The 18,967-nt window shown below is 44.8% G+C and overlaps 3 protein-coding genes across 4 annotated transcripts; all 3 read right to left on the bottom strand.

Moving 5' to 3' along the window:
- Positions 1-259: 259 nt before the first annotated feature.
- Positions 260-4,470, bottom strand: LOC133018678 (RNA-binding protein MEX3B-like). Its single transcript, XM_061085095.1, has 3 exons — positions 3,950-4,470; positions 1,575-1,816; positions 260-1,465 (listed from the first exon to the last, which is right to left on the bottom strand). Exons 1-3 carry the CDS (start codon positions 4,431-4,433, stop codon positions 260-262), a joined length of 1,932 nt encoding a protein of 643 aa, XP_060941078.1. The 5' UTR covers positions 4,434-4,470.
- Positions 4,471-6,747: 2,277 nt separating this feature from the next.
- mbd3a (methyl-CpG binding domain protein 3a) lies at positions 6,748-15,320 on the bottom strand. Its single transcript, XM_061085106.1, has 7 exons — positions 15,183-15,320; positions 13,174-13,339; positions 11,059-11,196; positions 10,679-10,769; positions 10,400-10,577; positions 9,479-9,637; positions 6,748-9,341 (listed from the first exon to the last, which is right to left on the bottom strand). The coding sequence occupies exons 1-6, from the start codon at positions 15,194-15,196 to the stop codon at positions 9,484-9,486; spliced, it is 741 nt and encodes a 246-aa protein (XP_060941089.1). The 5' UTR covers positions 15,197-15,320; the 3' UTR covers positions 6,748-9,341; positions 9,479-9,483.
- Positions 15,321-16,121: 801 nt separating this feature from the next.
- LOC133018691 (cytochrome b-c1 complex subunit 10) lies at positions 16,122-18,647 on the bottom strand. Of its 2 annotated transcripts, none has more exons than XM_061085110.1 (3): positions 18,536-18,647; positions 17,719-17,849; positions 16,122-16,528 (listed from the first exon to the last, which is right to left on the bottom strand). In XM_061085110.1, exons 1-2 carry the CDS (start codon positions 18,583-18,585, stop codon positions 17,729-17,731), a joined length of 171 nt encoding a protein of 56 aa, XP_060941093.1. In that variant the 5' UTR covers positions 18,586-18,647; the 3' UTR covers positions 16,122-16,528; positions 17,719-17,728. The 2 variants fall into 2 exon arrangements, with proteins under 2 accessions (XP_060941093.1, XP_060941094.1); XM_061085111.1 differs by having other exon boundaries at positions 16,122-16,523.
- Between the last annotated feature and the right edge of the window lie 320 nt (positions 18,648-18,967).

The following is an 18,967-nucleotide window of genomic DNA, read 5'->3' as shown; positions in this document are numbered from 1 at the left end:
CCAGCTCCTAGTAACTTCACTCTTAAAATAAGTCAGTCATTATTATTATTGTTATTATTCATCTTGACAGGTTTCAGTAATAAATCAACATCCGTGTAGTATCATCATCTCTAGTAATGTGTTTATTATGGTCCGTCATGTGTGTGAAGGGTTTTTAGTGTGAATCCTTCCGTCGCCTCCGCCACAGCTGGTGCCCCACCCAGTCCTCTTCCTGCCCCGCCCCCCCACCCCTCTTATTACACCCCCCACCCCCGGTCTCTTAGGAGAAGATGCGGATGCACTGTGTGGTGGCAATGTGGCAGACGGGGCACTCCGGCTCACTGGACTGGCAGATTTGCCCGGCACACTCCATGCAGAACAGGTTGTGGCCGCAGGGCACCAGGGCGGCCGTCACCTCGCTCTCGAAACACACAAAGCAGTCCCTGTTGGCCCCGGGGCCGACGGCCACCAGGCCCGCCCCCCCGGAGCCGCCTTTCAGCCGACTCAGGATCCCGGAGCTGAGGCCCACGCCGCTGCCGCCGCCCTCGGAGTCGGTGGGAGAGCCGCCGGGCAGGGAGGAGGCCGAGCAGGAGGAGTAACCGGTCGACGAGCCCCCGGAGCTGGAGCTGGATGCCCCGGAGAAGGATCCGCCTCCTGCGCTGCCCGACTGGAGCCAGGAGAGAGTGCTGAGGGGGTCGCTCTGTGCCCGGCGGGCCAGCGGGTGGTCCAGGGGGCCCACACCTGCGTCCTGAGGCAGCGTGGGAGACACGCGGGGAGTGATGCCGCCGCCGCTGAGCCCACTGCTGTTGCGTCGTAGCGGCTGCTGCTGCTGGGAGGAGCCGGTCGTCTTATTGCCTGTTCCACCGTTAGCAAAAGGAGCCCAGATGTTGGCAGCACTGAACTCAAAGCCCAGTTCATCTGAGGAGGGCAGCCCCGGGGTGGAGTCCCCCCCGAACGTGAACCCTCCTCCCGTGCTGCTGGAGCCCGTGCTGAAGGGGCTGGTGGGACTTCCTCCCTCGGTGGCTTTCCGGGCGGAGCTGAAGCTTTCAGAGTTCATCCCCCCGTTGTGCGCTTGGTAGGTGGAGGAGGAGGACACCTTGCGGCTGGAGGAGTGGTGCATGGACATGGGGGCAGTGGCGGGAGGGGAGGACGTGGTGGGGGGAGGGCCAGCATGGTGGTTGTTAGCCCTGGACCACAGAGCTGAGGGCAGCCCCCCGGCCAGGCCCTCCAGGCTGACGTCGGTGCCGTTGGAGTGGAAGTCGTTGTCTCCCTGCAGGTCCACGAAGGTCCCGGTCCTCAGGGTGATGTGGGTCTCGATCTCCTCTCGCGCCCGGTCCACGTTCTCAGGCATCCCGGTCACCTCGAACACCGGGTCCTTCTCTCGACTGGGCGTCACGATGTAGGTGTGAGTCTGCTGCTGGATGCGCTTGATGGTTGCTCCCTTTGGTCCGACTACTAACCCAACCACTCTGTAGGGAACCCTCACCTGGATCACACAAGGAAGGACTGACGTTAATGACGGAAAAACTCAAACTTGACTTTGTAGAGATGATAATAAAAGGGTTGATAACTAAGTCCCGGGGGGGTTTCTGTACCTGTATGGTGGTCTGTCCAGGAAGGTGTGGTGGTCCCGGAAGAGACCCTCCCCCTCCGGGTGCGCCGGCTTTGCAGCGGGACGCCCGGATCATAGAGAAGTGCTCGGCCGCAGAGACGATTTCCCGTTTGGCCATCTCCACGTCCTCCCTGCGTCCCGTCACGATGAACACAGGCTCCTCCCCCCTCACTGGGGTCTTGATGTAGGTGTTTGTTTTGGCGCGCAAGGCCTTGATCTTACAACCTGCAAGATGGAGAGAGAAGAAGCACAAATGAGTTAAACACAAAAACAGTCAAATAACCCCTTAGTGTCATTATGTTGTGTAAACAAAGTCTTTATTAACACTCAGTCAACCATTTGTTTAAAATAAGAATGATACAAGAGCCTTGCAACAAATCTTTTCACTGAGGTTGCCAGGTCCAGTTTTTGTGATGCTATTGTTTCCATTAAATCTCCCCTCACTAAAACAAACTGGGCATTAATCCACTTCTCATCTCTAAGCAGCACAGTTCAGCAGTGCAATGAACCACAGGTTGAATGAAAACCTAAAAAACAAAAAACAAACGTGTATTGAAGGACTATAGTTTGAACCGGGCTGCACCTGTAAATAAGAGGGATTGTGTAAAAATGTGGACAAATAGTGAATCAGCGCACTGGAATCCATTGTGTATAAATCATAGTTGAGAAAAACAAATTCTAGAGGTTGAACTCCTGCAGATGTCATATTTAATATCAAGACTAATCATATTCAAATGTATGTATTTACAGATAAATCCCTCTGCAACACTCAAAATTTTTATTTGTGCACTTCCTGCTGTCATGTTGCAAATATATCAAATCAATTCAAATTAATATATTATATATATTATTAGGCGGTGGACTAGTGGCAGAAACTTGGACTGTGGGCAGAAAAGGTCTCTGGTTCGTCTCTGGTTCGACTCCACGGAGAAACAACACAAAGACGAACCTGGATTGATCTGTCCAAAAATCCATGAGGATTCTCCCTACCCTGTCTAGTGCCCCTGAGCAAGGCACCTTACTCCCCTAAATCTGCTCCCCAGGCGCCGTACATGGCTGCCCACTGCTCTGTGTGTCCTGCACCAGATGGGTTAAAAGCAGAGGTTAAATTTCCCTCCTTGCATGAGTGTGCTTGTGCATGTCTGTGGGATAAATAAATGTATCTTAATCTTAAAATATGTCATATTTAATATCAAGACTAATCATATTCAAATGTATGTATTTACAGATAAATCACTCTGCAACACTCAAAATTTGTATTTGTGCACTTCCTGTTGTCATGTTGCAAATATATCAAATCAATTCATATTACATAAACATATTTGTTATTTAAATGTTGTGCGGTTTTGTTGTTATATTTCAAACATTGCTGCTGTAACACGGGAATTACCCTATGGATGTGTAATCAGAGCCAGTGAAAGCAGCATGTCTGCACTCTATTTATTTATTTATATATTTAGTGTTCAATGGCTGCTGCGCTGCTTGTGTCAACTCATGTCGCCTCCTCCCGGGTGCTCCTGTTTCTTTAAATACGGACTCTCGTCTGCCGGCGACCAATCGGGTGCTCGGAGTGTGATGTCATTGTGGGAAGCAGAAAGCATGGCTGGTTCAAACAAAGAGAACAATGCCGTAAGGGGCTGCCGCGGCCAAACACAGGTGAAGCCACGGCTCCGTGGCCCGGGTTAGGGTGAGAGAGCCGAGCGGGTGAGGGTGAGACACGATAGAGACGCGTGGAGCAGGAGAACCGAGGCTGAGACCCGGAGGAACCAGCAGCAGCAGCAGACTGGGTGCAGCAGCAGAACACCGCCCAGTCCCGAGCTGCTGCTGCCTCACACAACAAAGATCCGACCCACGCAGAGCACCGGGTGGGGAAAACGAGCCAACCCGGGTTCTGGTGCCGCGGTGGAGGGAGAGAACCGAGCAGGTCTCCGGTGTGTTTCCTTTGTCTGGTTCCAGGCAGCGAGACACGTCCAGACTCCCGACAATCTGCCGCTTTGTCTGACCCTCTCCCACCCCTCCCCCTCCCTCCCACTCCCCAAACCACACTCTCTTGTCAACGCATTGTCTGAATATCGCTCGAAAAGCACATGTAAATAAAGCAGCTTTTGGGCTTTTTAATGATTATTTAAGTGATCGCGTTGTGGTGTCGTTACAGACACACGCTGCAGAGAGAGCAAAGCAGGCCAATGCAACTTCACAGACACCCCCCCTCCTTCTCCTCATCCCCCTCCAAAACAAGGAGCCACCCAAACAAAGAACCACCGGGCTGCATGCTGCTGCCGCGACAAGCTGCACACACACGTACACAACGCACCATCCATCACCACCACAACAACAACACAAAGACACTGGTCCTACCTTGTCTTCCTACTATTTCCGCCACATGCTCGGAGCTGGGCACCGGCACACACTCGGTCATGTTGACGCTTCTCTTCCTGCTGCAGAGCACGGAGCTTTGTTCCCCGGGCAGCATGGGGTGCGAGCCGGCCAGGTGGTACCCGCCCGAGCCGTAGTACTCCGGGGACGGGGAGCAGGAGGAGGGCGAGTCCCGCGACCCGCCGGCGTGCTCCAGCATCTGAAGGTCCATGTAGCCGCCGACGCCGTTGCAGCCCTCGGAGTTGGGACCCGAGTTCCCGTCCAGGGAGTCGGCCAGTCCGCCCCCACAGTCCACTTTGTCCAGGGCCATGAGTGACAGCTGGTCCAGGGCGAAGCGGAGCGCCTCTTGGTGGTCCTCGTCCCGGGACTCCTGGTCCGTCTCCCGGGGCAGACCGACCCCGCTGTGCTGGCTGCTGATCACCATGTCGTGGTCCAAAATCTCGGGGTGGAATAAAGGGCTAGGCATAGTCTCTCCGTGGATCTCACATCAGATCACGGATGCCTTGTTTGTTGGGAGGGATCTCTTTCCACCTGGAAAAATAAAAATATTATAATTACAATAATAATAAGTTAAGAGTTTAGTTTCTGGTTGATAGCAGGTTGGCTGGCAGCCGCGGATCATTGATAAACACCCGCAGACCGGAGCGGTGTGGGTTCGGGCGCCTCGCTTTGTCTGTTGTTGCTTCTTGTCTGACAACTGAGACCATCCGGGCTGCTCGAGTTCCCAGAACAAAGCTCAACCTGCTCGGACACACACACAAGTCCACAAACTGCCTCCAGACACCGACACGACCCCCCCCCCCCCCCCCTCTCTTTGTGTGTCTAACTGTAGCTGCTGCCGGGCGAGCGCGATGTGTAAATAAAAGGAGGGAGAGGGATCTGTTGTTAGCTCCAGCAGCCTGAAGCTAGCAGGCTAGCTCCACAGCGTCGGCTCGCAGTCACGTTGCCGACCCCTTTGTTTGGGAGCACCGCGGCTAGCTGCTAGCTCCGCGCTGTCACTCCAACTTGGGGCTCGTTCTCCAAAAGGCAGCCGAGCGAAATTTTTCTAAATTAAACAAGTGCTGAAACCACACGAACTGACTTTCTCTTGCCTGTGTCCCCGGCTCCTGTCTCCGGCTTCGGTCCAGGGGGAAAGATGAGAAGCAGCCCGGAGGAGAAGGAGCAGGAGGAGGAGGAGACCGGAGCTCAGCGGCGCTACGAGCTAGCGGGTTAGCTAACTAGCTAAACGGGGGGGCGTAGGAGGACAAAACGTTTCAAAAAAACGAGCACCGTTGTGTTGTTTTTTTCTGTCCGGAGAGAGAAGCCTTTCCCTCGGGCGGTTCACCGGCACGGACACAGCGGCTGGAGGGGGGGGGGGGGCAGTTACCTTTTTAGTTCAGAAACAAAGCAGTGGCTCTCGGCTCCGCGATGCTGCTGCTGTTGCCTCTGTTGCTTCTGCTGCTGCCGCCGCTGTTGCTTCTGCTGCTGCTGCTGCTGCTGCTATTGCCTGACCCCGGTCGCTCCGCCGCCTTTGTCTCGCCAGGCGCACGCCGCTCCGTCTCCCGCACACGGCACTGACGTCACCCGCGACACAACAATGGGTTCAAAGGCCACATGCAGCAGGAGAAGGAGGAGGAAGAGGAGCAGGAGAAGGAGGAGGAAGAGAAGGAGGAGGAGAGGAGCAGCATCCAGTAGAAGCCACGGTCACAGCCATTGTGTCTGCGGGACGCTGGGGTTCGATTTGTGCTCCCGTCTGGGTGTGTTCGTCATGGAGATGTTGTGGCTGCTGCTTCCAGCTCCTGCAGGAGGATGCTCATGCAGTGTGTGCATTCATGTAAACATTAAAAGATCACAGATGAGCAATTATTTCATGTCAAAACGCAAGAATTACAAATAAATAACCCCAGGCACCGATCATTCTGGTGTCAAGAGGGAATAGATCAGTTGTTTGTCAGGTTTATGTCTCTACTCACATGCCGATACAACAAAGAGTTGGGTCATGATAATAACAAAGAACTGTGGTTATAGCACCTTTCAAATCGCAATCTGATGGATCACACAGCATTACAGTACGGATACAGATATAAAACGTGTTTCAGATGAGATAAGAGTAGAAATGAGATAAATAAAATGATTAAAATATTTGCTAAGATCAGAATTTTCAAAAAGCACACTTATAAAGATGTGTTTTTAAGAGGCAATTTGAGAGGAGGAGTCAGACAGAGATTTCTGACAGAACAGGGCCAGTCACCTCTGGTTCTCAGGCGGGACTGGATGGTGAGCAGGGCCTTCACCTCTCTGTACACTGTGTTACTGTTCACTGGGACTACTCCTCCTGCCCATGCCGCCTGTTAAATGAACCCTTTCTTTATTTGAGCCCAAATCACTCTTTGACGACACAAAGAGAATTTACATTTAGACACATTGTTGTTTTGCCTCATGTTACCTGTGTCTGAAGGCTGTGGATTTATTTTTCCTTCATTGCAGAAGTTTACACGGGTATCATTATCAGACGGGCTTGAAAATGTAATATTGACATTTAAAGAAAATAACCCTTCATCCTAAAATGAGAATCCATCTTCCTCAGCCTCCAAATTATATGGAAGGTAATAGGAGAAATAATGAAAACTAGAATGTCACCCAGTAAAGCACATTTCTCCACCCAGTGTATCAGTCCACATTTTACATCACTAGATCCAGATTTTTATTTGGATCTGGCACAAATTGCTCACACATAAATATCAGTCCCATAAACAAATCAATATATCCTTTACTGAGGTAATAACTGACCCACACACCAATAACAAAACAGCTGTATTTATTCAACAGTGTCACAGTGATACAGAGACAAAAATGAATCTTGTAATGAGGTACAGTACACCAGGTTATGAGGTACATGAGCGTTGCATTTGTTGTTTTGTATTTTCTTACGGTACACACATTTTCCTTTACTGAATAAAATCAAACATGGCAAAACAATACTGACAATTTTTCTGTCAGAACAAATAACATGGCTTAAACCAGGGGTGGGGGACCTACGGCCTCCGAGCCCTATAAGCCCGTCGGACAATTTATAAATATTTAAAAAAAGGGAACTAAATTTTTTTTTTCTTTCAATAAAACAAAAATAATAGCAGAATAATGTGTCCTTCAGTCTGGCCTCTTCTGGTTGTATGCCAGTCAGGCCCCAGACACACCTCGAGACACACACATTACGAATCATTGCTGACAAGCATCATGGCAACTCTCAAGGAAAGCAGATGCTTTCCAGGAGAAATGGACAAAAAGAAAAGAAAATGGAAGTGAAAAGACAAGCAGGTGTGTTTAGTATGTGGGGTCAATTCTCAATGTTTAACCATTCTGATCTCGAGCATCATCACAGCTGGAAACGTGTGTAACTAGAAGAGTTGCAAGGACAAAAGCTCTTGGATAAAGTAAACACTCTTGAGCAGAGTTCACATGAAAGTGACATATAGACAGTTTTTGTGGTGAACAAGCTAATTGCTAAGTAAAGTATTCCAGTTTGCCAGTTTGTTGAAAAAAGCTTCTGCAAAACAGATTACTGATATGGCACAAGATATATAAAAAACTAAAAAAAACACTTGACGACAGCACAAGAAAATCCCAGGTTTTTTCTCTCTGGCCTGCGATGAAACAACAGACATAACAAACACATTTTTGTGCGTGGGATCGCTGCTGATTAGGACGTGAGGGAGGAATGGCTGTCTTAGCAAGCCATGCACAGCACCATGATAGGTGGGGATTCACTTTAATACAGTTTGGATTTTACAACAAGGTCCCTGAAATTTAAAGGGACCTTCTTGTAAATGGAGTCTCAGCCATGGAAGAAGGGAACTCGTGGCATTGGTCAAAACATTAAATAATCTTAGTATCCAACAAAAGTAATTTAGATGTATGCTACCGTCTCAAACATAAACACATCAGTCATATTCCCTGGATCACACTGGTACAATGACAACGTGAGGGCCGTACAGCTGCCAGCTCAAGAGCCTACTGAGGCCGCCTGAGAGTTCAACGGTCTGGGTTATCATTGAGACGTGCAATGGTTGAATCAAGGTGATATGCCAACACTGCCAGGGAGAAAGTAAAACACTTCACGGAGACGAAGGGTAAACTTGTCGTGCAACTGAGTGATAGCAAGCGGCAGAGTGATTTGGCCTTTACGGCAGACATTACCAACAACCTCAAGCTCCAAAGTCCCCACCAGCCTCTAAGCTCTTTGCCTTCAGCCGTGGGGCAATTACAGCTGTGGGAACTGCAACTAGAAAGGGGGCAACACTGTGAACTTTCCTGCTCTGCTAGGACATCTGAATACGCTGGAGAGTCTGCAAAACTCCTTCAGGCGTCCGATGATTGTTTCAGGACATGAAAGGTAAACAAACATCACATTCGCTAAGCTGTTTAATGTGGAACCAGCTGATGTGCCTGACGACCTATAACATAAAAAGATCAAACTACAAAGCAGCTCAGAGCCACCACAATTTCTGCGGGAGTTTTATAAATTGTATGTGCGTCCTGAGGGAATACCTAATTCTGAGCAGACATGTAGTGACGTTTGCGTCTCTGTTTAGGACACGTGGCTGAGAGCAGCATTTTCAAAGCTGAACCTGGCAAAGACTCTGTTCCACTCAACACTGACCGTCACAAACCTAAAAAACCAGCTGCGAGTTGCATGATCACTACCATCTGACGTCAGACGTCATCAGAGAGGTTAGTGTGATATTTGCGGTCAATCATTTAGTATGCCTCTTGAAGGACTTTCTCAAAATGAAATGGGCCCACCCCGGACTTAAACTTTGTAAACCATGTAAACTCAGGTTATCATGAGAAATAACAGCACTTTGAACTGTAAAACCTTTATCAAATGAGCTCAATAGGATTATTCACAGCCACATGAGTGCTGCGTGCATGTAAACATACTGCAACCTACACAACACTACCTACAGTGCCAGAGTTCAAATATAAGAGCAACATATTCGTCTTGAACAGTTAAACAGGAACACACTTGAGGTTCTGAACATGAACTGATACGTCTCTCACACAAACCAACACGCACACACACACACTTTTCATTCACATACATCAGGTTTGTGTTTTTAACTTTGAGCTTGAACAGCTGTTAACTGAGTGTAACACTGCATTGAGCACCATCCAGAACTGTCATACAGAGGTAAAAATTTTAACTCAAAAGTACCCTTTCAGGGTTACATAGTCAAATATAAAAAAGAAGAAAAGAAACAGATTTTTGTGTATGTGAACAAGACTTGCAGAACTTCTGCTTAGGGTCTACTTCGTGTAAACATTTATAAAAAAAATCTTCATGGAGCCAATTGGGGGAAAATAAACCAATTTACCAGCAAACATCAAGTCGGGCCTGTAGGAGAAATGAGAAAGAGACAGGTTACAGGTTTAGCTGAGTACTTAAGCTTATTAGAATGCAAGATAATCATAGTCTGTACATGGATAGAGAAATACAAGATGATGGCAGCTACACACTGATCATTAGGGTACCTTGGCTATGATTCCTCCTTGTCCACCTGCTCAACCTTCTCTTCTGCTTTTTCTGCTGCTGCTGTGGCTGCAGTGGTGTCCTCTATATGAGCCATCATGTCAGCCATGAGAGCCTCCTCCAGCCGCCTCCTCACACTCTGCACCATGTCCTCCTGCTTCCTGTAATTAATAAATAAGAATAAATAAATAAAAGCTAGCACCAAGGAATCAAAATCCATTCATGGAAAATTCTTGAGGAGCAAAAGGATTTTGTAACAACATCCTCATTAGAACTGCATGTATAGATATTTCATGTTTTTAGTCACTGTGCACCATATTTACTCGGTTGTTTTATATCAAATCCCAGCTAAACACAGACAGTATAATTTAAGCCCCGAGTTTTGGTTTGAGTGACAGCAGCGACACTAACCACACTGAACCAGATTTAAAGCAGCAAGACAGGACAACAAGATCACAGTGGATTTCTTCCAAAGCCAGTCAGACTATGTAGTTGATTAAAGTCGAGTCAGTTATTACCAAGATATGTTCTGCTAAATCTATTTTATAGCGGTGGATCGCCGCTTTAGGATTGGGGCAGAGAGACAATGGGCAGACACTTGGTATCTAGAATTTATGAGAGCGCATTTAACCAGTGAACTATGGGGGTCACACTTGTACTTTTTTCTAAAAAATTGTAAGTATATTTAGAAAACATATTTAGTTACGAAAAAAGTATTTAAAATATAAAATAGAAATATTTCTAATATTTCTAACTTACATTACAAAATATGATGTGGTACTTTTGAGTCATTTTTATCTATGCACTTCAGTAAATGTCTGCGTACTTCCTGCACCACTGGTACCAACTGATAAAAACATCTACTTTATAGATCGTTATACATCGATGATGGCACCGCTGTGCTGCACACGTGAACCTCTCACCTGATGTCATCATCAGTCACTACGAAGGCTTTACAAAGAGGCTGGGATGTGTTCAGCCACACTCCAGGATTTTTCTCCACCGCAGCAGTGAGCTGTCCGGTGACAGGTGCAGGGCTGGTGTGCAGCGCGCTGGCGATGGAAGAAAGCAGCGTTTTATCTGAGCATGCAGGCCCAACACCTAAGGACAGTAAAAAAAAAAGAAGCAGAGGGACATGTTGAGCTTGTAGAAAACTCTTACTTTGAGTTATACATGGCAGTCAGGTTGTCTGTTACTCTCACCCTGTAAACCTTTGGGAAGATCCATAGTTTTCACCAGTTCCTCCGCAATATCAAATGCATTTAAGCCGCTCAGCTTCCTCTCCCAAAACAGCTGAAGATTGAAGCAAACCAAGAAAACAAAGGGCCTTGTTAAGTTTTTTACACAATGTTCTTCAAACTGAAATAATGCTTTTTTGTGAAATGTATACAGATATCTGCTTCAGGGCAAACTCAACCTTCAATACTAAAAAGAAAGTCCTGACAAATCACCAGGCTTTCAACTCGGAGGAAATTATTCAAATTACAATTCGCAGGTTAAGCTGATTCCTTTGACTCTCATGCAGTTTAACTTTTTACTGAGAGAGAACTGTAACGTGCACGTGGACTGCTCTTAGACTTACTTGCTTGGGTTGGTCCACAGCTTTCTGCGGGTCTGTCTTCACTTTGTTGTTGGGGTGATTTGTTACCTTGGTCACCGGCTGTTTGAAGATGGAGGCTGTCTGTCGAACTGGTAGTGTTGTGTTTAAATCAGGTTTGAGCTGTAAGGAAAATGACAACATGAACCATTGAACCAATCTTTTATCATGATTAAATAAACCTTTTCTGCGAAATATTAAAATGATGCGAGTTGTACATGGAACTGAATATCTCCTCTGGTAAAGTCTCATGACATCTCAACTATTGTTTGCCAGAGAGGACGTGGGAAACTTAGGAAGAAGAATGTTGTTTTGTACAATGAAAGTGTTCATACCTGTCATTAACATGTGTCTTAGTTGAGTGGATAGCTTTAAAGTACAAGTGTATTGAGGATGCACTGGGATAGACAGGGTCTGTATTGTTCGGATTTCTCCTTTTTGTAATTTCCAGCAGACAAGGTACGAGAAGTACATTACTTCCTCAACCCTGTTTAAGTTAATAATAAATGTGGTCTTTGTCAATAGAAATGATGGAGTCCCCCCCCCCCCCAAAACACATTGTTAATTGTTTTGGTTTTGAGGCCCACCAAGGAGATTTGTGTTTAAAGATCTAAAGATGAATACGTAACCTGAAAAAAAACACCTTTTCCAGCAGGCTGCCATGTTTTTAGGTGATCAAAAGTTAAGTAACATTCGTTGCACTTTTAATTCAGTCTCCTCTTCAGGACATGATATGCAGCTCTTTTGAGTTTGAAGTATAGTAACTATTGGAATTCTTCCATCTCATCACAGACATGATTCTATGTTCTGGAACATGAGTTGATCCTTTCTTTCTTCACACTTTGACGTTAATCTTTGTCTCACCAGTCAATAAAACTTTGTTATAGAATGTCTGCGGCTCATCTCTGTACTTTTTTGGCCTTCCCATTTTTTACTGCTGGCGAGTGTTTTGCACCTTGTGATATGGTCTTTATATGTCTGCTGTCAGCGTCTTATTCAGAGGGTGGATTGTGATACTGTCCCTCCTGCCCTGTGGAGGTTGGTGGTGATGTCACACTGCCGTTTTGTGTTTTTCTTCACAATGTTTCTGTCATCTTTTAACAATTTTTGTCCTTGGCCGACCCGGCTCAGTACAGCTGGAGTTTTCCACTGCAAATTGTTGTGGTCTGTGGCTCATTTTCTTAATTCTGAACAGAATGACTCTTAACAGCCAATTCACATGGTGAAAAGGATAAAACGTTTTGGATTTATTTTTGATCAACGAGTAACAAACAATATGCTCAGTTATCTGGAAACAAATTGACCTATCAGGATTTTGGTCATTTCGTACAGCCCCAATTTCCAATTCTGTTTGGATCATCCCAGATGCAGGTTGATGCCAAGTGTGAACACATTAACTTATTCTGGGGGCCTCTTTCAAAAAGCACGATAAAAACAACTGTGATTAAATTATGTCAAACAATAACATGAAGAGGTTTAAGGGGAGGTTTATATATAAAGACATTGTACACGCTATTGTTATTTTGAAATGGTAATTTTGTGGTAGATTGAAACGATTGTAGATATTGACTAGTGTTTGCACTAGAAGAATATCCAAGAGAAAGTAAAAGTATTCGAGTAATATTGTGTGAAACCCTCATTGAAAGACTTTTGGTGGATGTGGACATTTGGTCCACAACTTCAGATTCTTGCTTACAGGTGTGTCAATGTGTTTTGAACCATATTTGCTGCAACAACTGTATCAAAAAATATTAAGAGCAGGAGTTTCTCAGATTGGGATTCTTAAACCAGGGTTTAAGGACTTGTAATGAATAATTTGATGTGAAACTTTTGTGTTGCATCTGTGGGAGAGAAAAGAAAATCTACATGTTTGCAACTCCTAAGGCATTTTTATCTGACTTCAATTATACACACACACGCACAGGCTTGTATGACTACATTCTACATCATTAAAATTCCTCTCCAGACTTACAAATTCCATTGTCACATGTGATCAGTTGGTTTGCAACAAAAATAACTTCAAACCTTCATTTCTGTTGAAGGGTATATTTTCCCACCACTTCAGGCACTTATGCTCCATAATACAAAACACAGGCTCACCCTGATTTGATGGTTGGTTTCGTAGTGATGCTTGTGCCTGCTGCGCTGCACTTTGGTCAAGAGAGACCTTCCAGCCCGGGAGTGGCTGGCATTCACATCTGGGTGTAGGTTTCCACTCAGACCACGGACTAACTGGGGCTTGTTGAGAATGCACTTAACGGGTATACTAGAAAGAAAAACAGAAAAAAACAGCATCACATGACTATTCGCAGCAAGAAAGTTCCTGGTTCGGGTATGTCTCTGTGAGGTTTGCATGTTCTCTCCACGTGTTTGTGTTTGTAGGATTTCTCCAGGTACTCCAGCTTCCTCCCACCATCCAAAGACTTGTTGATCAGGGTTAAGTTAGCTTGGAGACTCTAAATAGCCTGCAGGTATGAATAATAATACATTTTATTTATAAGGCGCCTTTCAAGATACTCAAGGTCGCCGTACAACAGTCAACAATACAGTTAAATCAAATTTTCAAAATGCACAAAGCAGAGCAGCAGCAGAACAACAATTTCAGCAGACAGGAACATTAAAATGTATACGCCTGCCTAAACAGGTGGCTTTTGATGTTACATTTAAAAAGAGCGATTGAATTTGGGTCAATGTTCCTGATGTCAGGGGGGAATGTGAGCGTGAATGATTGTTTGTCTCTGTAAATTTCGTCCAACCATCAAAGAATAAGTGGTTTAGATTATGGATGGATGATAGCACTTCACAACCATACCATTATTCGATCAAATAACCAATCAATAACATTAAAAAGTAGCACTGTGAATTGTCTTACCAACCCATGTTGTTGCCATGTCCCCAATCCCACCCAGTCACAGCACTGGGCCGCTCCTTCAGTGACAGACCAATTGACCTCAAGTGCCTAAAGGAGACGTAAAGCAGGTCTTTCCTCACAGAGCTCTGGTTTAACTTGTTTAACTGGGAAACACTCATTCCGTATGTGCAATTCACTGGCTGATGTGCACATCATCACACTGTCTATATTCTGCTCTCTGTAAATAGTGTGTTTACATTATATATTTCAATTCCAACTTTTCCCATATTTACTCATTTATTACCGATGCCTTTTTTTTGTGCTCTGTGCAGCTGAAACGCATCTCATATCCTTATTGTGGGACCAATCAAGGATCTTATCGTTTATCTTTTATTGCTTGTTTGAGTTGGCAACGACTTATCAAAATCATAACAATAATGATAATAAACGATGGTTTATATTAACCTTCTTCATAGCTGAGGCCACTTCTCAGTTCATTCTGACTGTGGAGACTTCTTCACAGGCTCAAGTTGGATTAAGTTTTCTGGGGTCAGCTCTCTGTGAAGAGTCTTTGAAAGGGATCGGGAGGGGAAGGGTTTTCCCTCCATTACAGATTGACAAGGAGTCAGATGTCACCGAGCACAGTAGTACAAACCCACACAGAGTTTCAAAGTGGAGAACAAGAAGAAACACTCGAGTGGATGTTCCTCCGGCGAGTCAGACAAGACGATATGAGGTGGATTCATTAGCTGCAGCGGCTTGCTAATTGAAAAACAGACTCGCTGGCCTCTTAAAATGTGTTTCGGAGACTTGCTGGTAGATTGCATAACGCTGAGCTACACGTGGGACAACCTGTCCTTTGTCTCCGGGTTGTCTCCTGGATGGTTTCTGTCCGAGCTGCGGTGAGACTGGCGGGGCCCGTCGCTCCGCCAGTCAAGCGTGTGTAAACAATGAAACTTAGCTAGCTAATCAAGCTAGCAGCGGCGCTAACGTCAATAACGTCAGCGGAACCGGCGGCTAGCCTTTCAATTAGTGCAGTTTAAAGTTTCCCGGTGTGGTGGAACTACAACTCCCTGCAGCCAAAGTTGAGCTACATTGACTCGTAGTGTAAGTAAATACCACAGACGCGTTCATTAGCAGCTGAGTGTTTCCCCATTACAGGACGTGTGTATGTGTGTGTGTGTGTGTGTGTGTGCATGCGTCTATTTCCTGCACACAAACTTTCACCGTAACATCTGCGCCGTTTTAAAAGTCCCACCTTTTCCTCTCCATGGTCCCGCTGCGTCCCGCTCGTCTCGCCTGTACCGGGGGGCTCAGGGCAGATCTGCAGCCGGCTCCGTGCTCCTCGTCCCGTGCATGAATTTCCTCACCGAGTTCCGTTTGTTATCGATCCCACTGTCTGTCTCCGCGACCTGTGCCGCTGTGGATCACTCCGCCGGCCCCGTCACAGGAACAAGCGCCGCAAATCCATCCGCCACACCCCCGTAAAGGCTAGTCCGCACAATAATCTCACACACACAGCAGCGGGGTCTTCTTCTGGTGTAATGAGGCAGTGTACGCGCTTCCAGGTGCATTACCGCCCCCTGCAGGATAAAGTCTAATTTATGTTTATATACTGGAATCATCAAACTGAATTTATGGTTTATTCTCATTTGGCTGAATAAGTTTTTTTTTTTTTTTTTAAACAAATCTTTACTGCACCAGAGACAAATTAATGATTTTTTGTTTGTTTTTTTAAATGCCCCCTCCCAATAGTTCCCCTCCTACAACCCACCCTGGGGTCTTCCATGGACTGTACAACCATAATTTAACAAGAGGTGAAGCATATTTGTCCTCTGCTCATGCAAAAAGAAGATTCTTATATTTTCTCTGCTGCATGCGTCTCCAGACTGGAGGGTTTCACTTTATTAATTTGGGCAGTCGACAGCTCACGTAACATTGTCATGAAATGATGTCAGTTTCCTGATGCTGAGATCACGTGGCTCTCACAGTAGCAACTTGATATGACTCAGATATGACTTTTACATAAAAGTAAGCAGTGTTGCAGTGACATCATTGGTGACTAAAGCTGAGCTTCACTCATGTGTCTGCATTGTGGAAACGATTAGTGTAATTTGATATGATACTGAGAGCAGGGAATTAATGAACTTCATAATCAGTTAACCCATTGTAAGTGGAATAAATATGCACAAATGCATTTCAGGATAAATCTCACATATTTTACCTATTCTCATCAAAACAATTACAGCATGACATAAAGGACAGATTTTTATTTTGTGAATCAGGTTTGATCCACATCTCACACAGAATTGATGATTAAAAATAAATACCTAAACCCAAACTGAACAGCAAAAGAAAAAAACAAGAGTCCATTTATCCTCCCTGTTTACATTTTCCTTCCAATCAGGTTTTGGCAGAGGAAAAGTTGAAATGCCAAATCATGATGCATTTCCGCTGGATGTTGGTGGTGAATAGGTTGATGTTGACTGAGCTGCAGGGTGAAGATGACCAGTGGCCTGGCATGCAGGTGGACAACAGTGCAAGGTACCGGCTGCAGCAGCTTCTGTTCATTATTCAAGTCTTTGAGTAAAAAGTAGTACTGACCTGGAAGCAGAAAAAAAACAAAAATAAGGAACAGGCCTATCAAACATCAAGGCTAGAAAGAAAGTTTGAGTGATTTTGTTAAAATTGGGGTCTAAGGATACCCATGAGTTGTACAGACACTTTCCCGAAGCAGCCACAGAGAAAACGAACCCAAGCCCGACCGACACCTGACAGGCTTTCTTTATTTTGTATTCAAACTTATCGAACTGGTTTCCCTGATTACAGGCACAGGCAGCAGGAAGCCGGTGGAGGAAACAGCAAACTTTACAGAAACCAAATATCATTTCAAACACTTTCTCAAATCAATTTCGAACCCACCAGAATAAGTGGGGTATCTGCACTCAAATAACAAACACCATCAGTGTTTTTATAGCTGCAGATGAGCGGTCGTACTCTGTTAAGAGAACACAGGTTTTAAAGACATGCTCAAATAATTGAGCCCCCAAATATATTTTTGATCAACTTTATTATTAAGTTGCAGCATTGTTAACGACTTTAAAATGGCAGTTGTTTGTTTTGTAGCAGTTTAAAGATTTGAAGGTGAAACCAAAGGTTCAACACTAAATATGTCAAGGGGTCAAAGGTGTTTTAGACATTTCTTTTTTATTAGAAGCTGCTACATACAAACATACATACACTGTCCTGGATTCTGGTCTACTGACTGGTCTAAATGCCTGGTTTCTTGACTCTGAGTTTAACTCAATTCTCGAGTCCCAGGTGAAGACCCTCAAGTATCTTGTCAACGTGATTGTTCTTAAAAAGAAGCCAACTGATTATATAACTCTTTTTGTATGTTAAAGACTAATTAATATGTCTAATTGATGATGCATCGTGAGGTGGAAACATTCACAGCACATCTCGATGGGGATTTAAAGACCTGAATAAAAGGTCACTGGACAGACATGTCCTTTATTTCCATCAAATAAACTCAAACATTAGATGTTGGACATTAGAAAGATCAACACATTAGCAGATTTCCCATATCTTTTTATAAAATAATTGTTATAGGTACTCTTTATTATTGTATTAAGTATGTATATAAGGAAGTGCGTCTAAAAGTGAGTGCAGAAGTAACAGTGAATCCATTTCAAAAAACAAATATGATACTATATAGTATCTACACATGATGATTTCCTTACTCAGCAGTCTCACCTCCTCTACTAATACTTAACACCTGCATCATCTCTTACCTGGCTGCCATTAATCGTCCTTTTTGAATTTGCCGTTGATGATGGGAACATAATCCAGAAACAACCTCCAGTCTGTGAAGTGGACAAGAGCGACTCCTCCAACGCTGCCCCATATAGCAAGAGTGGGGATCCTGTCAAGATGGTCAAGATTTACCACACTGAGTATATTTAAAAGTGAATGTAAAATGAAATCAACTAAAGTGATTGTAGGAAGTTCAATGCACAATGCTGTTGGTCAGATTCTAAGGAACCGGTACAAATAGTAATATTATTCAAGGTCAGGCTAAAGACAAAGACTGTTTAGTTCTGAGAGGAAAGATCCAGTTTATTTGTCAACAGGGAAGTTAATCTTTGCACAATGAATATCCAACACCAGGCAACAAACATTTCTTTAATAATATTCAATAAAGCAAAATTAACCTAAATAATAGTTTGCTTATTGTCTTGAATACCAATAGGATTTCTTGGTATAGCTTCAAATAGAAAATGTTGCTGGTTCATCTCCACCTCACCTCAGCTGCCCTCAGACCACTCAACATTTTGAGACACAGATGGTTAATTGACTATTTTTTCTGTCTAATCTTGAATGACAACAACAGCACCACCACTCAGACCAGTCAGCTTGTTTGACTTAAGGTGGTCGTGTTGACACTTTTAACCTGAAGTTAGCTGAAGGGAAGCTAAAGTTAGCTCGTCCCTACTACAGCTATGACCTCGGCTAAGCTAACAGCTAATGTTAGACAAGGACACGTTGAGCCTCTGTTCTGAGTCTGTTCCTTCACTTCGTCAGGAGCACGATGTTAAAATGGAATCTTACCATGTTTTAGCGATGGACACGTACTTCTGACCGATGACTTTAGTCAACATTTTGTCTGAGATGTTTCCTCCTGACGCCCGGTGCGCGGCTGGAAGAGCTCAAAGGAAGTAATGAGTTGGCTCTTACGATAACTAATATGTGCACAGTGTACTTCCGGTTGTTACCAAAATAAAATACCCTTTTTCACGGTACAAGCTGGAAAAATCAGAATGGCGGCCCATAGCTATTACACTGGTCTCAGCTACGTGATGGAGCCCTGAGTCAAAGTAACCTCTATACACCCCAGTTTACATTATGTGCATACAAGGAGCATGTTTCTATAAATATGAGTGTAAAATAAAATAAATAAATAAAGAACTTCAGATGTAAACACCTTGGCAGGCAAATCCAATACAATTTGATTAAATAGTAATCAATTCTTCACATGTAAAA

This window comes from Limanda limanda, chromosome 13 (genome assembly GCF_963576545.1).
Source record: "Limanda limanda chromosome 13, fLimLim1.1, whole genome shotgun sequence".
In the NCBI taxonomy this organism is placed as follows: domain Eukaryota; kingdom Metazoa; phylum Chordata; class Actinopteri; order Pleuronectiformes; family Pleuronectidae; genus Limanda; species Limanda limanda.
The sequence above is the reverse complement of the archived record's forward strand: the minus strand, read 5'-3'. Positions and strand labels throughout refer to the sequence as shown.

What these genes read in the sequence shown, in the direction of transcription:
- LOC133018691 (XM_061085110.1), bottom strand. Translation starts at nt 18,585, where the DNA reads ATGTTGACTAAAGTCATCGGTCAGAAGTACGTGTCCATCGCTAAAACA. An exon ending in GTGTCCATCGCTAAAACATG is followed by an intron (nt 17,850 to 18,535) that starts GTAAGATTCCAT and finishes CCATCTTGACAG; the next exon opens with GATCCCCACTCTTGCTATAT.
- mbd3a (XM_061085106.1), bottom strand. An exon ending in CTGTGGACCAACCCAAGCAA is followed by an intron (nt 10,770 to 11,058) that starts GTAAGTCTAAGA and finishes TTCAATCTTCAG; the next exon opens with CTGTTTTGGGAGAGGAAGCT. An exon ending in GTGACTGATGATGACATCAG is followed by an intron (nt 9,638 to 10,399) that starts GTGAGAGGTTCA and finishes TATTAATTACAG; the next exon opens with GAAGCAGGAGGACATGGTGC.
- LOC133018678 (XM_061085095.1), bottom strand. Translation starts at nt 4,433, where the DNA reads ATGCCTAGCCCTTTATTCCACCCCGAGATTTTGGACCACGACATGGTG. An exon ending in GGAAATAGTAGGAAGACAAG is followed by an intron (nt 1,817 to 3,949) that starts GTAGGACCAGTG and finishes TCCATCTTGCAG; the next exon opens with GTTGTAAGATCAAGGCCTTG. An exon ending in CTGGACAGACCACCATACAG is followed by an intron (nt 1,466 to 1,574) that starts GTACAGAAACCC and finishes TGTGTGATCCAG; the next exon opens with GTGAGGGTTCCCTACAGAGT.